Source organism: Odontesthes bonariensis, chromosome 7, assembly GCF_027942865.1.
Source record: "Odontesthes bonariensis isolate fOdoBon6 chromosome 7, fOdoBon6.hap1, whole genome shotgun sequence".
NCBI lineage: Eukaryota > Metazoa > Chordata > Actinopteri > Atheriniformes > Atherinopsidae > Odontesthes > Odontesthes bonariensis.
The window spans coordinates 28,282,178-28,304,344 of record NC_134512.1 but is presented as its reverse complement, the minus strand read 5'-3'; the positions used below and the strand labels follow the sequence as shown (position 1 = coordinate 28,304,344).

The 22,167-nt window shown below is 41.1% G+C and overlaps 2 protein-coding genes across 3 annotated transcripts; one reads left to right on the top strand and one right to left on the bottom strand.

Annotated features, from left to right (window-relative positions):
* The first annotated feature begins 16 nt into the window (after nt 1-16).
* rlbp1b (retinaldehyde binding protein 1b) lies at nt 17-5,653 on the top strand. The gene is made up of 8 exons (XM_075470434.1): nt 17-123; nt 833-876; nt 2,217-2,345; nt 3,072-3,276; nt 3,508-3,686; nt 3,779-3,937; nt 4,145-4,255; nt 4,436-5,653. Exons 2-8 carry the CDS (start codon nt 865-867, stop codon nt 4,562-4,564), a joined length of 924 nt encoding a protein of 307 aa, XP_075326549.1. The 5' UTR covers nt 17-123; nt 833-864; the 3' UTR covers nt 4,565-5,653.
* abhd2b (abhydrolase domain containing 2, acylglycerol lipase b) lies at nt 5,645-13,866 on the bottom strand. 2 transcript variants are annotated; one of them, XM_075470431.1, is made up of 11 exons: nt 13,786-13,866; nt 13,368-13,419; nt 12,830-13,087; nt 11,602-11,777; nt 11,082-11,249; nt 10,670-10,853; nt 10,402-10,494; nt 9,877-9,978; nt 9,713-9,782; nt 9,366-9,450; nt 5,645-7,266 (listed from the first exon to the last, which is right to left on the bottom strand). In XM_075470431.1, the coding sequence occupies exons 3-11, from the start codon at nt 13,039-13,041 to the stop codon at nt 7,040-7,042; spliced, it is 1,317 nt and encodes a 438-aa protein (XP_075326546.1). In that variant the 5' UTR covers nt 13,042-13,087; nt 13,368-13,419; nt 13,786-13,866; the 3' UTR covers nt 5,645-7,039. The 2 variants fall into 2 exon arrangements, with proteins under 2 accessions (XP_075326546.1, XP_075326547.1); XM_075470432.1 differs by having other exon boundaries at nt 12,830-13,063.
* Nucleotides 13,867-22,167: the final 8,301 nt, after the last annotated feature.

Below are 22,167 nucleotides of genomic sequence, written 5' to 3'. Positions count from 1 at the left end.
AGTCTGTTGGGTGTAATCTGGTGTGACGCCACTAATCCCGGCACTACAAATCACCGGTCCCGTCCACCTCTGCTCCACACAGACCCCTGCGACTCCCCACCAGCGACTTCACATCTGCCTCAGGTAGGACATGGGAGATGCGTCTCAGCCTCTTTAATGCCTTGGATGTAGTACAACTCTGAAACTCCTGCTGTAATTGTTTGGCAGCGCTTTAGACGTGGGACACTGATGTTGTTTTTATTTAACGGTACGAATTTTGTTTTCCAAAAATACTTGATCATCAAGCTAAAAGTAAAGACTATTGTGGCGGCTCTCGTCGTAAGAGGTACAGCTAGGTAATATACTTTAAAGTACATCTTGGGGCTGAATGTGTGAGGCACTCATGCTGAGACCTACAGCCTTGGAAAAATGCATGCACTCGCCGTTTCACAGCTTTGGCTTTTACCATGTACTTAATAATATGCAAACAACATAAATGTCCATCTAATGGAACATTGTTTTCTGCTAATGGTTATAGACTTTAAAAATGTAAATGTACATTAATATAGGAAACAATGCAGTAATTCGGTATAAAGATGCCATTTCTGAAGTTCTGTGTGCATACCTAACACAGTTTAGTCCACAGCAGCCGCTGTGAGCATGTTCGTAATTAAACCAAATTACTGTCAGCCACAAATCTCCCAGTAAATCATCCAGAAATGGGCAAGTTCCAAATATAGCATATTCAAGGTACCCTGTGAGAGCAGAGAGTGGGATGGGATGAAGGGGGATTACTGCAACTGTTCTTTACTGGGAATCACTAATTTTTTTTCAATTTTTATTTTTTTTCCAGACCGTCCAAAGCTGATTTGAAGAGCAGAAAGCATGGCTGTAGTCGTAAGTACTTCCACTTTTACTTGGTTGAAACCGTGTTTTAAGGCTCACCCCATCTCCCCCTTCACAAACATCTTCCTACAGCTGCAGCTCAACATTTCCCAAGGCCAAAGCCCTTTGTTATGGATGCCGTCAACAGCTACAGTTGCCTTAGCTGCTAATCTTTGATCCCTGTCTCAGACCCACAAGTTGTCCTTACTACGTATTTACAGGCTTTACTGGACTCATGAGAAAGATTAGCCAAACACTGAGGCCTATTGATTATGGTCCTGCAGCGACTGGTGGACAGGCATTCTGATCATGCGGATTAGAAATATCCCAAAGCTCACACAGCACAACCAAGTCTTGTGATAGAATTGACAGGCAGGGACATTTAGCTTTTACTCAAAGGTTAAAGCCATCTTAAGGTTTTCTTATTGGACACGGTAAATGGAAACATTTCTGGGCTTGTGTGGAAAAATTTTTGGCATAGAGGTGTTTTCCCATCAGCCATCAGAACAGCTACCGTGACATCATTAAAAAGCCTTCACATTCACTTTGTCTTCTCGCTGCAGGAAAGGCGCAAGTGAAACTAACAACATCAAATATTAACGCGTTTCCTTTCAAGGAGTATGAAGCCGCGATATCAGTGTCGCAGAAGTGGAACACCTGCATGTTTCCATTCATAATTACAGCTGTACTTTTCCAGCGACTGAAAAAGCATTTTGGTGCGTTCAAAAGTGCAGCAAAGAGTTTTCAACTGAGAGAGAGCAATCCAGAACCTTGTGTTCAGTTACTTTGTCTGTATTATCAGTTCCAACAAACAGAAAAGGGGAAACCACTAGTTCCACTCCAACCTACTCTAGAATTTTGATGTAAAGCTGAAAAACATTGGCTCACTGGACTTTATGCCAGCTTACCAGCACATAAACCACGGTGTGCACAAATATTTGGAAAGTTCAATTAAAGTGTTGTGCTGATTCAATTTGTGTCACACACGGATATTTGAATTAAAGCAGGTGTAACTGGTAACGGTTGTAAAAGCTGCATCTCGTGTCGCTCTGCCAGTGATGGGGCCTTCCAGTAATACACGTTTGTGCACCGATGTCCCTACGGCTGAAAGAGACATCCGTAATTCGTTAAGATTTCCCTGCAAAGTGTCGGCAAAAAACATGGATTACTTTTTTTATGTTTAAAATCTCAGTTTGTTAATGGCTGCTGGGTAACTTACAGTGTCTGCGTCATGCATGGAGCAGTGGATGTTTGAACAAGGACGTGTTTGTTGTTCTAAAAGCTTTCGCTTTATCTTTCAATTTTTATGTGCAGTTAATGACAGGCTGTATCACTCGATTGTCTCCCGTCAGAGTGGAACTTACCGTATGGTGTCGGAGGAGGAGCAGGCTCTCAGGGCCAAGCTGGAACGTCTCACGGTCAAGGATCACGGGCCGGTGTTTGGACCATGCGCCAACCTGCCAGATCACACCGCGCAGAAGGTAGCCTGATCCGATTTCTCACCGACACATAAAATTCTGTCAAAAATCGATGAGTACTGGACAGTGGGTAATACTATGAAACCACATCACTGTCACATCAAGACATAAAATAGTTCAACAGGCCGACAAAGACATGCTTTCTTCCAGTGTGCCATCATGCGCTTGATGTTAAATCATAAACGCGACAGGTTAGCTTCTAGATGCAGTATTTGTTTTCACAAGTACAAGAACGGTTTGAGATTAGAATAACTAAATTAATCTCTAGTTTTCTTTTTAATGGGTTCCAGGTTTGAAAAGTTACCTTTACGAGTTTTTCCATTGTCGGTAAGCTTGAGCCGTAAGTGCCCAAAATAAGACTATGGATAAATTTGTCTGCTATATGGGTAACACACCCAATAACCTTTCATAATAAAAGGTGAACCAAAATCTGTAACTGGGTCACTCATTATTGTAACTTAAGTTTCTCTTAATATTCCCCTTTAGCACTTAAATGGATGCCATGAATCAGAAGCTAACTTCAACATAGTATTTACTTTGCTACACAGCTAGCTTGCTAGTCTGTTGCCCTTTCTGGAAAAAAGAACACAATAGCTTTGACAGAAAATATCTTATGTGACACCTAAATTATAATTTTTTTTTTTTCAAAAACCACATCAATTGCTTTTTTTGATGGCATGAGATCATGTAAAACTGCAAACTAACTGCCTGCTCTGGCTCCCCCTGCAGGCCAAGGATGAGCTGAACGAGACGGATGAGAAGCGGGTGTCCGCAGTAAAGGAGCTGCGAGGAATAATTAAGGAAAAAGCAGATGCAGGAGACGAACTGGCCAAGGGGGTGCAGGACACCTTTGGGGAGAAACCAGACAATCTGCTAGTCCGCTTCATTCGTGCCAGGAAGTATGATGTTCCCAGAGCCTTTGACCTTATGAAGGGTAAGTTAAGGTCACCAGTCACCAGCGGACTTGAATTTGCCACCTGTATTTTCTTCCTTCGTACATAAAAATATAATTATGCCGTCAGTTTTACCTTCTTGGGGTCATTAGGGCCCGCACTCTCAACTGAGGGGACCGGTTGTCAGAAAACACTGACAAAAGTGCAAATACTAACTCATAAAGCTACGTTTAGAGACAAAAATCAAATAATCCTCCCTTGACTCTATCCAGGGTACGTGCGCTTCAGGAAGGATTACCCCGAGCTGTTTGAAAATCTCACCCCAGAGGCTGTACGGAGCACCATCGAGGCCGGCTACCCAGGCATCCTGCAGAGCAGAGACAAATACGGCCGTGTGGTTCTGCTCTTCAACATCGAGAACTGGGACTACGAGGAGATCACCTTCGATGAGGTACAGGGTTTCACTTCTTATGTGCGAGGAGAGGATTTAGCATTTGGTTTAAGACACCTTGGATGATACTGAATAAATGACTGTGTGTTCAGATCTTGCGTGCCTATTGCGTGATCCTGGAGAAGCTGCTGGAGAACGAGGAAACTCAGATTAACGGCTTCTGCATCATTGAAAACTTCAAAGGTTTCACCATGCAGCAAGCATCAGGAATCAAACCAACTGAGCTCAAGAAGATGGTGGACATGTTGCAGGTGAAAAACAAAGTCATTCTCGAGCTGTTCCAGAATGCATGCAGAGCGCTAAAAAGTTTGGTGTCTACAGGTCAAGCAGTCAAAAAGTACATCAGTAAAGAGGCAATAATAACAGCAGTTCTTAATATTCTAGCCTTCCTCTCACATCTCCTGGACTTTCTAAGGGTTTTATTACCAAAATGTGTTGCTCTCTCCATCTTCCTCCAGGACTCCTTCCCAGCCCGTTTCAAAGCTGTGCACTTCATCCACCAGCCCTGGTACTTCACCACCACCTACAATGTGGTCAAACCACTGATGAAGAGCAAGCTGCTCGAGAGAGTGAGTCAGATGAATTCAATCAAAAAAGAAAAGAAAAAAAAACACTACAAGGAAAAAAATAATGTAGACACGATTACTACTGCTGCTCCAACGTAGCCTAAAAATAAAACAGAGTGTTTTCAACACAGAAGAAAACCCACAATGTGAAATGCCATTAAACGTCTGCCGTCTTTGCTTCAGGTGTTTGTCCACGGAGACGAGCTGGAAAATTACTACAAGGAGTTTGACGCGGACATCCTTCCCTCCGAGTTCGACGGAAAAGGCTCCAAGTACGACGGCAAGGCCACAGCGGCCAAACTGTTCGACTGAACAACCTCCATCCTCCTCCTTACGAGGCGAAGAGCCACTATATATTACAAGCCCTATAGGCTGTGGAGAATCAAAGCCCAATCTAGCTGTGTGGTTGTAGGAGCAAAAGTTTTGAATGAAAGACCCGAGTGTGTGTGTGAAGTCTGAAAATGCTGTTTCCGAAGGTCCCAATAAAGCACAGTCGTACAGGACTAAGTCTGTGGCTTGCAGTGAGTAATTTCAAAGTTTAGGCCACAAACTACAGATGCCACACACTCCACGTATTAGCTGATCGTTTTTCTGAAGCGCATGCTTTTTAAACCGGTTTCACGAACGGATCCTTCGAAAAGCAAATGATTTCATTTTACACCAACACGGTATGGAAATCACTCTTCTTACTCTTAAAACTAGTTTGAAATTGCTCATTTGTCATTGTAAACATTTAAGTGCTTTTATTTCTATCAATCTTCTTATTTTTTTGCTCAAAAGAAAAAAAGAGTTCAGACCAGGGTCTGTGTTATTGCACATGGGCAAAGAGTCAACGCTCACAACTGTATAACAGTGACATAACTGTTACAGTAAACAAACAAAACCCCAACAAAAAGGCACAAATGAGTGAATGTTCGCTGTGGTGGATTTGCAGTTTTAAGCAGATTTCAAGATTTAGCGAGTTCGTTTCACATGCCAATCCAGTGGAAACCAGTGGCTGCCCTGGAGGTAGTATATAATCAAAAGATTCATGGCTCAGAAAATAGTCAGTGCTTCTGTTACGCATGCATGTGATAATTCCAATTTCTCCTTCTGGGATTCTGTGAACAAGCGATTTTCTGTCTCTCTCCTGTGTTGAATTGTGCTTTGTTTGGACTGAAGTGAACCCACGCAGCTCGTTTTAACACGGGCAGGCCCCAGCTATCTCAGATCCCACCCTCTGGTCCCCATCTCCACTTGAAGTGCATGGCTCATATTCTAACAAGTGCCTGTCTCTTGTGTGCGAGTGTTGTTTTCTTCTAGATTGTTCTTCGGCATGAATATCATTCAGCTTGACCCGTTATGTTACCCCGTGCACTCATAAGGATGTCAACAAATGTACAATAAACTGTATAAATGCAAGCTTTGCTCATTTTATTGATCAACAAATTTACAAGAGAAAAAAACTGGAATGCTATGAACACATAAACAGACGGTTTTGATGAAGATGTTTCCTTAATGGAGTAGATTCAGGTCTCTGCTGTTCACCACACCGGAGCACAACAATATATTATCAGATTGAAACGTTAACCACGTATGTTCATGTAGGTTATAAAAAGAGATCAAATCTAATAAACTGCAAACTAAACAACATATTGCACATACAGATACAGCGGTGGGGATAGTGCAGGTAGAATTTGAGCTATGCAGGCAGATTGAAGTTAATTATTAGGAAATGCATTTATGCAATGGATCATAAATTGTGTTGACTGAAGCTAACCGGATTGGTTGGAGTCGACTGCGGTTAAAGTTGGCAGGATGTTTCTACAGGAAACCGATAAATATCAAACCAGCACATGACAGAAACCAACAAAGTGATGGAAGAGGCCAACAAAAAAACCCACAGAACACAAAGGTGCAACTTCTGCATTCAAGACTCCCCCCTTATTATGTCTGCTGTAGTCCTTTATCAGTATATTTCTGATGGAAATTAGTTTCATGAGGCACAACTGAGCTTAGGCCCTTTGTTTGCTGCATTTATCATTTTACGTGGCAGAATCCAACTATGTGATATGTAAGAAGCAGCATAAAATACCTTTTATTTGAACTGTAACCAACAAGCTATATATATATATATATATATATATACATATTTTTTAAGGTAATGAGGTGTTGGAATGGACCGAGCTGACATAGAGCAGTGCAATGCCTAGATTACCATGTTAAAGTAGGTACATATAAAGTGCTTGAATAGCTTTAATCATGTGGAAACCTCCTTAAATAAAAGCCCTCAGACAGATTATGATCCATTGTTTTTTTTACATATTTTTCTTTTTAAACCACTTATAGTAAGGCACTTTGATTTAAGCTGATTTAACGAAAAACTTAACTTAAAAACTCAAGGTATACTGTGTTTTTAAGAGGGATTCGTGGGGAAATTTTGCGTGATAAAAACAGTGCAGAGGTAAAAGATAACCTTTACGGTGTAGCTGAAGTTCTCCTCTCACTTTGCTGTCGAACACTGCAGCTGCCAAAGTGCAGCAGAGGCCAAACTACTGTTTGAATGGAGGTTAAGTAGAAACAAAAGATGGACCAACAATTCCGAATGAGGTCACATTACACTTGCAGGTATCATTTCCAAGATGGTCAGCCGACCTCTTCTCGAGCAGCCTTGTCTACTTCCTCCACAATTTCCAGAATTATTGACTGCAATGCCATCAGTGCTGAAGTAGAGCAGACACTCAGGGCTTGGATTGGGCATGTGCTTGTTTGTCATTGTGTGTTTGTTCCTGGACTTGTACGCACTTGTCACCCATTAAGTGTTACCCCTTTGCTTTGCCAGCAGGAGTCCTCGTCTTGGTGGCTGCTCCTCTGACAGACTGGCTGCTTCTTTTCCCAGTGGCAGATAGCGTCGGTGTACTCCACTATGACCTTGTCCATCCAGGTGAGGGGCTGCGGGAACAGCACAGCTCCTTCAAAGAAGCCCATGTGGCCTCCGTGCTGGGTGAGGGCAAATATGACATTGGGCATCTTTTCTAAAAAAGTAAGACAGTAAGAGATATGTGTGAAGTTTCAGCTCACCAAATAAATCTGTAAACTTCCAGACAAACTTATTATCTTTAAATTAGTTGATCACTCCTAACAGATGCACTGACTCCTCATTTTTGTTTTTTCAAACACCAGTGATGAGACTTTTGTAACAGTTTGAGGGCATCAGAAACAACTGCATTCAGGATATAATGGAACAGCAATTTCTCCCACTGACTTGTAACTGGGAATTTTTCCTCAAATTGAGCAATCCTCACTCCCGAGGAGAGCTGACAAATCCTCTGACTGCTGCTAAGAAATATGTGGTCCACAGCAATAAAAGGACCACAGAGTGAAATCCGTGTCACATGTCTGCACAATGCCACTCCTGAGCGAGTCACCGATCTGCTTGAAACTGGCAGGAGAAACGCAGCCTGGTGAAAGGATATCACTTTAGCACCTACAGCTTTGGTAACACTTCTGAGGCCAGGACAATTCAACTGACTCACCGAATCGCACGTCACAAGAAACAAATTAGCCTCTTCCAGCAGCAAATCATATTTCAGCCGCATCACGGACTGCTGCGGTTCACAGAGAGATGACCAGAAGAGCCGTGATGGCACATTTTCTCTTGACCATGTTTTCGTTGTCCTGCTACTTCTGGTTTCTGCGTGAATATAATGTTCCTAAGCGTCTGTTTACTCTTCTGAAGCTTTTTTGCTTGCAGCTGTTCGCTCTCCTCTTGGCTGTGTTTCACATTCCTCAGACTCCTGAGGAAAATGTCTGATTCTTAAGCTGCTAAATGCTCTGCTGTAGCCACCAGCCAGTTGCATGTTGTCTGTTTGATGCTAAATCGGTGCTATAGTGATTGTAGCAGGTTGTGCAGACAGTAGCTGCTGAATAATTCCATTTTTCATGATGACTGTGCTTATATTTCTCACAAGATGCAATTTTTGGAGCTTCATTGTCTCACTTTGGTTTCTGGATTACCATCTGCAGCCATTTCATTAAAGCCATCTTGAGCTCATCCAAGTGATGATGAATAATTGAGCCCCACCTACTTTCAACAGGGAGGCGTCTCAGTGACTCACCATGAGGTCAGCAGGCAAGGCGGTTGGTTTCCGCACAGAAATACACCACCGTCCTTTCCTGCTGTTACTCTACACCACCATTCCTCCCTCTCATGTCCAACATACTTTACTCTGTGTCTACCTTTTCATCCTATATTCTTTAAAATACTGAATATTGGTAAGGAAACTTTAAAGTATATTCCCATGAATGCCTGTGTGATGTAAATACAGATGTGTGCTGCATTTCTTTGCCCACTCAGTTCAGAATGCTTGACAGGACGTCGTTAAAATGAACTGCAATCACTTCATTCAATAAAGAAAAAAAAAGAAAAAATCTAACTGCTCTGTGACTTCACAGATCATTACTTGGTGAGTTTTGATTTTTGAACATCTGAGAGACAGAGAGAGTAAAGATGGCAAAAGGTAAGAAAAAGAGCCAAAACTTTGTGGTCTAGTTTCACTAAAGTACTTGTCAAGTTTAGAATGGTGAAGGTCTAAGTGTAGCAACACTGCGGCCACTGCAAGTGAACTAGTGATGCAAGACGAGGAAGCATGCGGGGGCCAGGAAGACCTTCACACACGTTGCATTACATACATAACCCAGCAGCCACAGCAGATCACATGGCCCTGAAAAATTCAACAAGACTGTCTAGGCTGAGTTGTGTTGAGCAGAAAGCTGTGACAAGACTTAATCAACACTCAAAACGATGTCCCCAGTATTCAGCCCCAGGGGAGGGACAACAGGTTTGTTCACTTTTCGATTCAGTGCCACTGTGAGGGAAACATCCTGCCGTTCCAGTAATTGTTCTTTAGAAACATGTGAAATATGCACAACTCAGTGAGTATCAAATGCAGCTACTATCCTAACCGAATCAAGTAACAGCGACGAGTGACTCTCATCTGTGAGTGTAGCATTTTTTTTGGATTCCATTTTCCTTTTATCCATATTCATTCATATCGAGAAAACGCTAAGATTCCATAGCGTTTTTTTCGCTTCTCCATACTGCCTGCTAACCCTGAGGGAATTAACCACCAACCTGCAAGTGTGCGTGGAATAGCCAGAAGCGACTGATGGACTAGCGGGTCGTCTAAGGAGTTTACCAGGAGGAGGGGAACAGACACCTGGAGAAAAAAAACATTCAGTTTATTCCTCAACTTTTTCACACGGCCTGGTTCTACGTTTCAAGCTGTTCAACGGAATTCATTAAAACATTTATCTTGCTGGATTGCCATCTGTGCACTCTGAGCCAAGCCATCAAAAAGATCAAGGCTTTCAAACAGTGGCAGTGAACTGACATTCCTGGTTAAGTATCTGCAATAGTAGTTAAAGCGTAGATTTCAACCGTGGTGGTGGTAATATTAGAGATAAATACTCGCTGCTTACTTTGTGGATGTAGTGCACACAGCTCTCCTTCTCATAATACTCCCTCAAGGAGTTATGGCCGTGGAATTTTCTGCAGTGGAAATCGTATGATCAGCGAATAAGAAAGGAATTCTGAGCACTTATGTTGCAGCCCAGCCAAATTCATAATCCACACAATATTTCACCTCATTACGTCATCATCAAGCTGCATCAGAGAAGTGGCTGCATACAATCTACTCAGGTCTGCATCGCTAATGTTGCTGGAGGTCAGGCCCGACAAGCTGCCCCTGTTGAACAATATCAGCATTCAGACAATTAGGGCATGAAGCTAAATCCTTCTTTGGCTGAAAAGCACAACCAACCATCTCCATTCGACTCTTATGGACCTTTTCAAAAAAATAAAAAATAAATAAATAAAAAGCATGGATAACAGAATACAGACATCTAGCCAAATCTTTTAGAATTAGGCAGAGATCAAAAAGTCTGGTCTCGTATGGGCACAGAGTCAGAAAAATATTGCGTTGGTGCTGTCACCAACCGTAACAATCAGCAGAGAAACAACTTTAAGCATCTTTAAGGAAACAAGATCCAAGCTTTTTTGTTCTGTGACCTACAGAACAGAGAGATGCAGCATTTTCTATTTGCTGACTGACCCTTTCATTAACATAAGGGGGGCAACAAATCTGTATCTGAGTGTGTTGTTTCCGCACCTGTGTGAAAGGATGAGTTTCTTCATATTGTCCGCCAACACGAAGTTGTAGAGCCTCCGACACTGGTCCCACTGAAGGAATGTCTCCTGGGCCCTTAATTAATTCAAACAAGCACATAAACGCACACACAAACAGAATTAGACAAGAGGACGAGGATAATCCAAACGCCTTTACGTTCGCTTATTGTACATATCATCTATATTCAGTCCGTTAGTAAATAACAAAATCAAATCCAGTCTTAGCTCAGTTGATTGTCCAGTCTACCAACCTGAGGGCACTATATCCCTGACAGACGCTCACACAGCACAGCACTCGGTCCTGGTTGGAGCGGTTTTCTCCCAGGAACTTACAGACAATGTTTCCTCCGAGACTGAAACCCACAACCACCAGCAGTGTTTGGGGGAAAGTGTGTTTGATGTGGCCCACCATGGCCCCAAACTCCCAGGTACAACCTGAATGTAAGAGACACTTTTAAAAATGTATGGCACGGTTTTTCTTTCATGGGTTTAATTGGTCTAATCAGACTTAGAGATGTCAAATGTCTGTTGATTTCTTTCTTTTTTTTTTTTTTTAAAGCAAACTCTTGGTTCTTGTGTAATTAGTTTAATTGAGCAGCATATCAAAAATGCACAAATCACACACAACAACCAAAACTGCTGTAGTATTCTGCAATACTTTACCGCAAGTGAACATGCGCGGGGAAGTGAGCTCCACGTTCGGCAGAGCTCCCAGGTGGTTGAGGACGGCGCAGCGGTAACCCTGCCGCTGGGAGTAATCCACAAAGGTCCGAATGTAGTTCTTCTCGCTATGGTTACCGATCCCAGGGCAGATTACCATGGTGATGTCATCTGAATTACATACACACACAAAGAAAGTGGGAACACAAATGCAAAAAAAATAAAGTGGAGTCATAAGTGAGTGTGAAGTGGATATTGTGTGTGTATGTATGTGTGTTTGTGTTGATTTAATTGGCTGTTGTAATGCATGCCATCTTCCTCATGGGAGTTCATTAGAGTTAATCCTGCTTGTGCATTCTTGAGGCTGATGTACTCATGATACAAACAAGCATACAAAACTTAGCAGGAGACACGTGAATCCACAAAAAAAAAAATAACAAATTTGCTTTTTAAGATAGACCTCAGTCATCTGATTAAATCCCCAAAGCCATCTGCTTTGGTGCGGTAACAGAAACAGACTGACCTCCTGTGCTGTGGTCTCCAACAGCCTCAAAGAGGTCAAAGGTCGCTGTGGCTCCATCTTGCATTGGGAGGAACTTGCGAACCCCGTGAGGTGTTGGCGTGTTGACACGCCCCATTTTGCCATAAAGTAACGTCTGAAGATGACCACTCTTCCCCCAAAGCAACGGAGGAACGTATCTGAGGAGGAACACAGACCCAATATTATATAACCTACCCTGAGGATGTTTCAGAAGATAGAGATAATCCCCCCATAGACTGGCACACACACCCCTCCAACCAGTGGAGGAGGAAGACAAATCTACAAGACTGTCCGCTTTTTCACTGACCAGCCCAGTCAACTGAGATGGATTCCTTATTTCTGGTTGAATTAAAGAATCCATTACATGTTACCAAATAACAAATCACCAGAGAGATATTCAGTAGCTTTTAAGCTTATAGGATGTCTGTAAAAAGTAAAAGAAAAAAAAAAAAACACGTACAAGCAGCAGTTATTCATTTGGCATAAAGCGTGAACTTTTTACGACCTTTATCAGACATATTCCGGTGTAGATAAAAAAAGAAAACGCAAACCAAACATCTACAGGCACTCCCACCATGTAAACAGAGGGTTCGTGATAAAAAAGAAAACTCTGTCTCTGCAGAACTCTGCAAACAACTGGTCAGTGTGTTTCAGTTCATATTCATTCGGTTTCTACATTTAGGTTCGGTTTAAATGGAACTCATTTAAATTATTCTTAAAAATTTGAAATTCTAAAACTTTGCTTTTACAGCAGTTTTACAGTATGTACCATGACAATTTTGTTTCCAGGTACCATGACAACACTGATCTGTTATCAACCTTCTGTAGGAGGTTCTAATATAGAAGTCTTCTTGCAGGCTCCTAACTACCCAGATAATCTTGCGCCAGGCATTACACTTGGAATATAAATAAAACTACCAGCCACAATATCAAAACAACTGATAGAGAGCACTGATATTTTTTAGTCCAGCGCACTGTCTTCAGGGAACCTCGGATCCTGGTATTAAAATGGATGACACTTTGATACGTACCATTCACCTAAAACAAGCAAACATTCCAAAGGGTCAGAGCGGTTTTGTTGGCATGTAGGGGGGCCTACATAGTATTAGGGCGGTAGTTTCAAAATTGTGGCTGATCTGTGCATGCGGTAACTATATCCAAGACGAAAAGGAGTCTTTAAAACTCTGAGTAGATAATAAGTAGAGCTCACTCTTTGGTCAGCATTGGGCAGGACTTGAGCAGGTAGCGACTAAGAAGTGTGTCCTGGTAGGAGATCTCTGGTGGTGCCGTCGGGCTCTTTAGGTTCAGACATCGGACGAGAACGTAGAGGGTAGCAGCCACTGCTGCCAGCTTCATGCCATCAAACATAGCTGGCAGCTCAGGGCTGAGGGTGTGCACGTCACTGTCCTCGAGGATAGTCATTCTGAGTTTGTTGGAGGACCTTCTGTGTGCACAGTCTGTTAAATCACTGGAAGAGAATTGAATTGTATCTAATCATGGCAGTTCATTTATCTAATTGGAAACCGGTGCTGTCACTTATCACAGGGTCAAAACAAGAGGAAGAATGCAGTCTGCTCATTCTAGCACTTCTTCTTTTATTAAAAGACTACGGAGTCGAAATATTAGCTTAAGTCTACAGTACTCATCAGGTCAATGTCCAACTCATCATGATGAACTTCCTCTAAAATAACTGACCTGACAGCGTTAACCAGCAGTGATGCCCTCTCTGTTTAAACAGTTTGACTCACCTTGCTTTATGAGTTTGAAGAGTGTACAAGTTGTTTCTGTGCCCACTCAGCGCTGGAAAACACACAAGCCAACTTTTAAAATACACATGTAAATATATATATGTCATTGAACAAGTGACTGAAAAACTCTAAAAATGACTACAAAGCCTCACTGGCGCCAGGTTATTTACGGTTACATCGTTCATGTACTCATTTACAAAGCTAGAATAAGCTAGAAGAGAACAAGACAGCTCTGCTTCAGTTAGCTGAAATTAGCCTCAACAAGTTTCTTGCGCTCGTTTAGTCCCCCAGGTAAAAACTGCTCCAGCAAGTCTACAGTGAAAACTTGGGGGGTCCGACTAAATAAATGTGTCAAAATACTACATGGACATTACCGAAAATAGACAGTTTGTGTCAAAAAAGACACTTCCGGGCTTACCGTGGTGTTTTAAAAAAGTCTCGTAAGGGTTCACACCTACTCGCTCCGTATCCACACAGGCTGTTTACAGCGGAGAGGCTGACCACACAGGATGCCTCCAGGCACCTCCCACAAAGCTCAGACTTTTAGCACGTAAAACATAATTAGTCAACAATAAATGTGACAAACAGTAAATGTGACTTGTTTGCTTATTCAATATATGCTTAACATGCTTGCTATTCATCTGACACAAATTGAGTAAATCAAAACGATAATTCACGTTTACTTTAAAGGACTTTAAATTGTCTTCGTCCCGTGAAACCAGAGTATCCGACAGTCTCGGAAGGGATCACCACAAACAGCAGTGGACCTCCTTTCGATGCGAAACTTCATTATTACAGTAACTTGCCCTCCCAACTTACATTCGTCAGACATGCGCCCCCTCTCTGCGAAACAATAGTGTCGCAAATACGTAGACTGCTTATCAGTAAATATTTGCGTAATCTCGTTTAATGACAGTCATTACCAAAAGTATGAGAGCTGTTTAGGATTGCTGTACACAAATTTATAAACATACACACACTATAACCTTCGTGGTTATAAAGTTTATTAAATGATTGTAATAGTAGTTTAGCAACAACTTTACTTGCACAAAAAAAAGATTTTTTTTTCCTTAAATGTATAATAATTGAAATGGTTCAAATGTTTTTTGATAAATGTTTATACCAGCAAGATATTTAAATAAAGTTTAAACGGGTGCAACGAAAGACTAAAAACTATCAAAAGGTATTTCATCACCTACTGAACACAATATCATCAAAAGATTCAGTACATGTCGGACATGGGTATGAAGCAATATGGGCCCTCAGACAGCACTGCATCAAAATGAGAAAATATTCTATTGTCCACAAATGTAAATTATAACCTCACCATGCAAAAACTCAGACTGAGTGAAATGAAAAATCCATTCAATAGTTTATTAGCTGACGTCCATAAAGATCTATCTATAGTGCCTTGCGAAAGTATTCGGCCCCCTTGAACTTTTCAACCTTTTGCCACATTTCAGGCTTCAAACAAAGATATGAAATTTTATTTTTTTTGTGAAGAATCAACAACAAGTGGGACACAATCGTGAAGTGGAATGAAATTTATTGGATGTCAAACTTTAACAAATAAAAAACCTGAAAAGTGGGGCGTGCAATATTATTCGGCCCCCTTGCGTTAATACTTTGTAGCGCCGCCTTTTGCTGCAAGTCGCTTGGGGTATGTCTCTATCAGTTTTGCACATCGAGAGACTGAGGTGCTGTTTACACATACCCGGGATTTTTGATAAACGAAGACCTTTCCCTTCGTTTGTGCCTTTCGTTTATACACAAACGGAGTTTTTTCCTCCGAAAACGAAGCTAAAAAAAAACTCCGGCAAAAGTGGAGATTTTTTAAAAACTCCGTTTAGCGTTTGTGTGTAAACTGGTTGAAAGAGACAAAAACGGAGTTTTGGGAATGGAATGAGGAGTTGTCGTCATAGTACAGAGCCCCGCCCCTATCCGCCATGTTGGCAGGATGCTAGCGTGAGAACGCCATTCTCTCCGTCCATTGTTTATCTGGCAAGCATGGAGGTACTAGCAGCATTTCTGTTGTTGAGAGCTATACTCGCTTGTGTGATTTTGAAAATTACAGTCATACAATGTATTGAACAACAAAGACATTTTTCACGGCTTTAGCAGTTTTATAGTTGTTATAAATTGGCTTTCTTCTTAGACTTTATGTATTCATATTCTGTAGTTCTCTAGATAATCTATGTTCCTAGTTTGTATGGTACACTCTGCTCATACACCAACACTTTAAGATGACGTAGCGGGATAAAATAACTGGGTCAGATAAAGCGTCTCTTAGGACAAATAGGTCTGGTGCAGTAAATGCACGCCTGAAACAACACTCACACACACACATCGCTTATCACATCCAAAGAACATGACGAAGACGGTGGATGGCCTGCTCACATCATGATTAAATATTCAATGATGTGTTGTCAAGTGTAGGTACAACCTCTGAGATAAGGGTGAACATAAATATGAAATGTTTCCGGATCTCGGGACTTGGTCGGACGGATTTCATGCGAGAACTCTGTCTCTCCAAGTCCAGCGCTGATACTTGACCTGTGACCTCCAATAAATACTTTGTTTAACTTAAGACTGCTCCAACTGGTTCTTGGGCTTCCAATATAAAGAATCGGGCTAACATAGTCCAGCGCAACGTGTAAAAGTAGCTCAGTCTCGCTATCAGTCCACACACATGAGCCTGGCGCCATATTTTCTTCTTGAAAAGGATCCGGAAGTTCTTCCTGTCAGCGGTTCTCTATTAGGCTTCTGATTGGCTTGTGTGGAATTCTCACTGTTCTAACACTGCCACTGTCAGGCTTGGCGTAATTTAACAGCTCTTGATAGCGTATTTATGCGGATCAGTGTAGACGTGTTTTTTTTTAAAACGGGGCTGTGTGCACCTAGTTTTTTTTGCAAACGAAGGTTAGAAAATATGCGTTTATCAAAATACCCGGGTATGTGTAAACAGCACCTGAAATTCTTGCCCATTCTTCCTTGCAAAACAGCTCGAGCTCAGTGAGGTTGGATGGAGAGCGTTTGTGAACAGCAGTCTTCAGCTCTTTCCACAGATTCTCGATTGGATTCAGGTCTGGACTTTGACTTGGCCATTCCAACACCTGGATACGTTTATTTGTGAACCATTCCATTGTAGATCTGGCTTTATGTTTTGGATCATTGTCTGGTTGGAAGATAAATCTCCGTCCCAGTCTCAGGTCTCTTGCAGACTTCAACAGGTTTTCTTCCAGAATGGTCCTGTATTTGGCCCCATCCATCTTCCCATCAATTTTGACCATCTTCCCTGTCCCTGCTGACGAAAAGCAGGCCCAAACCATGATGCTGCCACCACCATGTTTGACAGTGGGGATGGTGTGTTCAGGGTGATGAGCTGTGTTGCTTTTACGCCAAACATATCGTTTTGCATTGTGGCCAAACAGTTCGATTTTGGTTTCATCTGATCAGAGCACCTTCTTCCACATGTTTGGTGTGTCTCCCAGGTGGCTTGTGGCAAACTTTAAATGAGACTTTTTATGGATATCTTTGAGAAATGGCTTTCTTCTTGCCACTCTTCCATAAAGGCCAGATTTGTGCAGTGTACGACTGATTGTTGTCCTTTGGACAGACTCTCCAACCTCAGCTGTAGATCTCTGCAGTTCATCCAGAGTGATCATGGGCCTCTTGGCTGCATCTCGGATCAGTCTTCTCCTTGTTCGAGATGAAAGTTTAGAGGGATGGCCGGGTCTTGGTAGATTTGCAGAGGTCTGATACTCCTTGCATTTCAATATGATTGCTTGCACAGTGCTCCTTGGGATGTTTAAAGCTTGGGAAATCTTTTTGTATCCAAATCTGGCTTTAAACTTCTCCACAACAGTATCTCTGACCTGCCTGGTGTGTTCCTTGGTCTTCATGATGCTCTCTGCGCTTTGAACAGAACCCTGAGACTATCACAGAGCAGGTGCATACGGAGACTTGATTACACACAGTTGGATTCTATTTATCATCATCAGTCGTTTGGGACAACATTGGATCATTCAGAGATCCTCACTGAACTTCTGGAGTGAGTTTGCTGCACTGAAAGATGATCACTCTGGATGAACTGCAGAGATCTACAGCTGAGGTGGGAGAGTCTGTCCAAAGGACAACAATCAGTCATACACTGCACAAATCTGGCCTTTATGGAAGAGTGGCAAGAAGAAAGCCATTTCTCAAAGATATCCATAAAAAGTCTCATTTAAAGTTTGCCACAAGCCACCTGGGAGACACACCAAACATGTGGAAGAAGGTGCTCTGGTCAGATGAAACCAAAATCGAACTGTTTGGCCACAATGCAAAACGATATGTTTGGCGTAAAAGCAACACAGCTCATCACCCTGAACACACCATCCCCACTGTCAAACATGGTGGTGGCAGCATCATGGTTTGGGCCTGCTTTTCGTCAGCAGGGACAGGGAAGATGGTCAAAATTGATGGGAAGATGGATGGGGCCAAATACAGGACCATTCTGGAAGAAAACCTGTTGAAGTCTGCAAGAGACCTGAGACTGGGACGGAGATTTATCTTCCAACCAGACAATGATCCAAAACATAAAGCCAGATCTACAATGGAATGGTTCACAAATAAACATATCCAGGTGTTGGAATGGCCAAGTCAAAGTCCAGACCTGAATCCAATCGAGAATCTGTGGAAAGAGCTGAAGACTGCTGTTCACAAACGCTCTCCATCCAACCTCACTGAGGGGCCGAATAATATTGCACGCCCCACTGTTCAGTTTTTTATTTGTTAAAAAAGTTTGACACATCCAATAAATTTCATTCCACTTCACGATTGTGTCCCACTTGTTGTTGATTCTTCACAAAAAAATTAAATTTTACATCTTTATGTTTGAGCCTGAAATGTGGCAAAAGGTTGAAAAGTTCAAGGGGACCGAATACTTTCGCAAGGCACTGTATCCATCCATCCATCCATCCATCCATCCATCCATCCATCCATCCATCCATCCATCCATCCATCCATCCATCCATCCACATGACATGCCCATGCCTAACATATCCTGCCACCCAGATGTAGTCCTTTTCAGGGAAGGTCCTGCTAATTTCAGCAATACAATGGCAAAACAAAGTATAAAGTATGAATACTGCATGTAATAAAAAATGATGACTCCAGTGTAAAAGAGGCAGCGTTAGACTAACAAATGTGATAAAGGAGGCCGTGAACTGTCAGTCAGCTGAAGTTCAATGTTTAGCAAGAATGAAAAAATGTTTCATTTATAGAACACCAGCAACTGGTCTCATCAATTTTCAAACGCTTATATAACGTTATAAGTAACCCTGGTCCGACTTTTTAAAAACGTGTTGATACCATCAAATTAAAAAAATGCTATGGCAAGGTTAAAGTTTATCACAAATTGAAAAGAAAAAATAATTATCTTTTGATCAACATTCGATATGCCATCTCCATATTATATCCGTTGAAATAAAGGCTCAGAGTTATTGTAAATGCTGTACTGTCTTTTGAATTACATTGAGGCAGTGTCCCACTTTTTTCTTTTTAAACAAAGTTGCAGATCTACCAAATAAACCTCTCTTATAAGAGATTACAAATATACAGTTAGTTTTCATATAGAAGTTGACTAAAATAAAAAGCCTTTCTGTGCACTTACTGTATCAGCATGCAGTCAGGTCATTGCAGTGACAACTTTAACCACTGGAGGGTACCATTTACTAACTAGACTGTATTACACGTTGTGCCATTTTTATTTTGATGAGTTTAATTTAAGCTGTATATGAAATTGTTACACTTTATTTATTAGAAGAATACTACATTAAAATAAAGCATTTTTGCTGATCAGAAACATACCATCTGATCATTTTGTTTTATATTTTGGACAAAAGACACAATTCAGGAAACTCAAGCACATGAGTACCTTCTTAAGATCCGGTTGATAACCATTTGAGAACACAGTAAGTTGAATAATGCAAGCTGTGTTGAGGTACAGATGCATTAATAGTATTCACTCACTTTTACTTTTTGGCATCCACTTAATAAACATACACATTGCCTCTTTCTCTGACATGAATACATCAATGTCTATGGCACAGTCCAGGTGAACTTGGGCAATAACGCAGCTGTACAAACAATGAACGTCAATGTGAACACTTCTATACTCGTTTTTTCTTCGCCTGGGATGTTTGTAGTTTTTTTGTTAGTTTTTTTAATGAATGCTGACTCCTGTTTTAAAATGGAAGAAGGAAGTGAAATTAAGAGGGTGGATTAACCTTGTTCCTGCGTGTGAAACAGAAGGGAAACTTCTCTGACACACACATGTGAAACCTTTATGGATTTCTTCAGGAGATTCGCTTTCAAGAGTAACACATGCTCCCCAGGTTTGTATTTAAAGGATTATATGATATTCCACATTGAGGATTAGGATCAAACAGACCCCTGCCTCATTGAAGTTCCAGTTAGCCATCATCTTGTGATTTGCATCTGCATTCTCTGGCTCAGGCTTTGCAAAGGTCAGTCATGAGAAGAAGCTTTGTCAGATTGAAGAAGAACATAGACTCTTCCATTGTTATGTCTCACCACATATGACTGCTGATACATGTAAACCAGCCAGATCTGTACTTACAGTTTCATTAATGTTGAGGCTTCTGCTTTCTTGAAAAAGACTGAAGATTTTTTTTTTTTTTTCACCTGACTACATCAGAATTGTATTGTAATGATTACATTTCTTGGACTGGAAAGGGAAATGGCTTCTAAAAGCCTGATATTTACTGGGTCCCCCCTCCCCTAAATTGGACATTGAATCGCTGGCTGTAAAAACAAAAGAGGAGATAAGGGGAGAAAGAAAGCCTTTTGTACTGTTTGCACTTTTAAGATATTAATTAGATATATTAATCTCTGTGTTCCCTCGTCTCATCAAGTAGAAGTCATAGTATAGCATATTTGCCATCACTGTTCAGCAATTGAATGAATAGGAATGCAAGAGGAGCAGGGTATTTAGCTTTATAGAATAGAATAGAATAGAATAGAATAGAATAGAATAGAATAGAAAAATACTTTATTCATCCCCCAATGGGGGATATTCAAAAATTTTAAATAAAATAAAATAAAATGTATTGTGAAACGATCATCTTGAGAGGGATTTTTTTTCTCTGTCCGCATCAATCACAATGTTTTAATGACTTAAAAGATTAATCCAAACATACATGGTGGGGACACCATGGAGATCTAATGAGAACATACCCTTAAAGTACAGCAGCTTTTCTCCTCTGTTTGAACAAACTGCCAAGTGTGAGACCAGTTTAAACTGCATTTAAATCACTTTGGCTTGTTACTAGGCTACAGAGAGGTTAGTTTTACTCCGCCAATCAAAGTGTGTTGATTTATCTGTGGACACTGTAGCTGCTATTGTTAACTGTCTAACTGAGAAGCGGAGGGTATCAAATGTGCCAGGAAGTCATGTCCGAGGCAGATATTTGAGTGTGTCATTTACTGTTGCAAACAATGTAACTGTACTCCGATGTACTTTTCTCTCCATTTGGAGCGTGTTGAAAAAAACACAAAGAAATCATGTTCATTCAAGCAAGAGAAGAGAGCTCAGAGATTCAGAAATAGAAAGGGTCTGACATTCTTGGACATCGCTCCCAGACTTGGACCCATTAAAAACAATTCTTCAGCTCTCGCCCACTCACTCTGACAGAATCTGAAATCAACTCTGACCCACTGCTGGATCTCAGCTCAAGAAACGCCCACGGATGAACCTTTTTGTCTTTATACAATAAAACGCTGGCCTTCATCTGCATTTCAGAGGAGGATTTAATGCATGGTGCCATCATGGGAATTTTCCCAGAACTTTTTAAATGGACTACAAGCACGTCCATAACTGGTGACTTGCCTCTTTGGTTACACATAAATACATTTTGGATTAGTTGCTTAAAAAAGGACGATATTGACAAAATGAGGCAATTCATGGTCCTTGAAAGACATTTCACTGTACAGACCATTTAGAATTACTTAAATTACATTCATTTGGCTACATACCCGATCAAGAACTCTAACTTAACCACTGTAGTCAAATGCCAAATGAATTTCAGAGAAAAGTGCACTTGTGAATTCTGTCAGGTCAGTTGAAATTTGTCCACTGAATTCTTTCAGGTCTTTCATGTGCCTTAAACCTGCAAGAAAACCTATTTTTGTTCAACTGGAGATGGAATATGTGACCACGACACTAACATGTAATTAACTTCTTCATATGGAAAAGTTTTTGGCATGTTACTTATCACTATCACCACTATCATTATAACTTTATATCAGGCAAAAGACTGATGATAATAGCAATAGCCACCAGGTTAAAGTAAGGTCAGTATTCTCTGTTGTTTCTTCTTACCCCCAAGAGAAACATATTTTTCTAAATCTGCCAAAATTTGTTACCACAGCCAAAATGTTTAAAAAAACAACAGCCTGCTACTCTCATGAACGAATGCTCCAAAATACAAGTAAACCAAAACAGCAAGTGGGTTAACAGCACCACAATGACCTACAATCCAGCATTACCTCCTGAAGCAGAAGGAAGCAACGTATTTTTGTAGCTTCAGCAATATGTGTAGGCCCTTACGCTGTTGTCATGACAATATCTCAAAGCTACTTTAAGTAAAACCTCCGTGAGTCACTGTAATGTTTGACTGTAATTGCCAAAGCTGGGTAGCAATTATTTTTCTCTGGGGCACTTAATATTTAAGATCTAAATCAAGTTACATGAGTGAAACTAATGCAACCCATTTAGCCTAAGAGCTTCTTGTTTCCA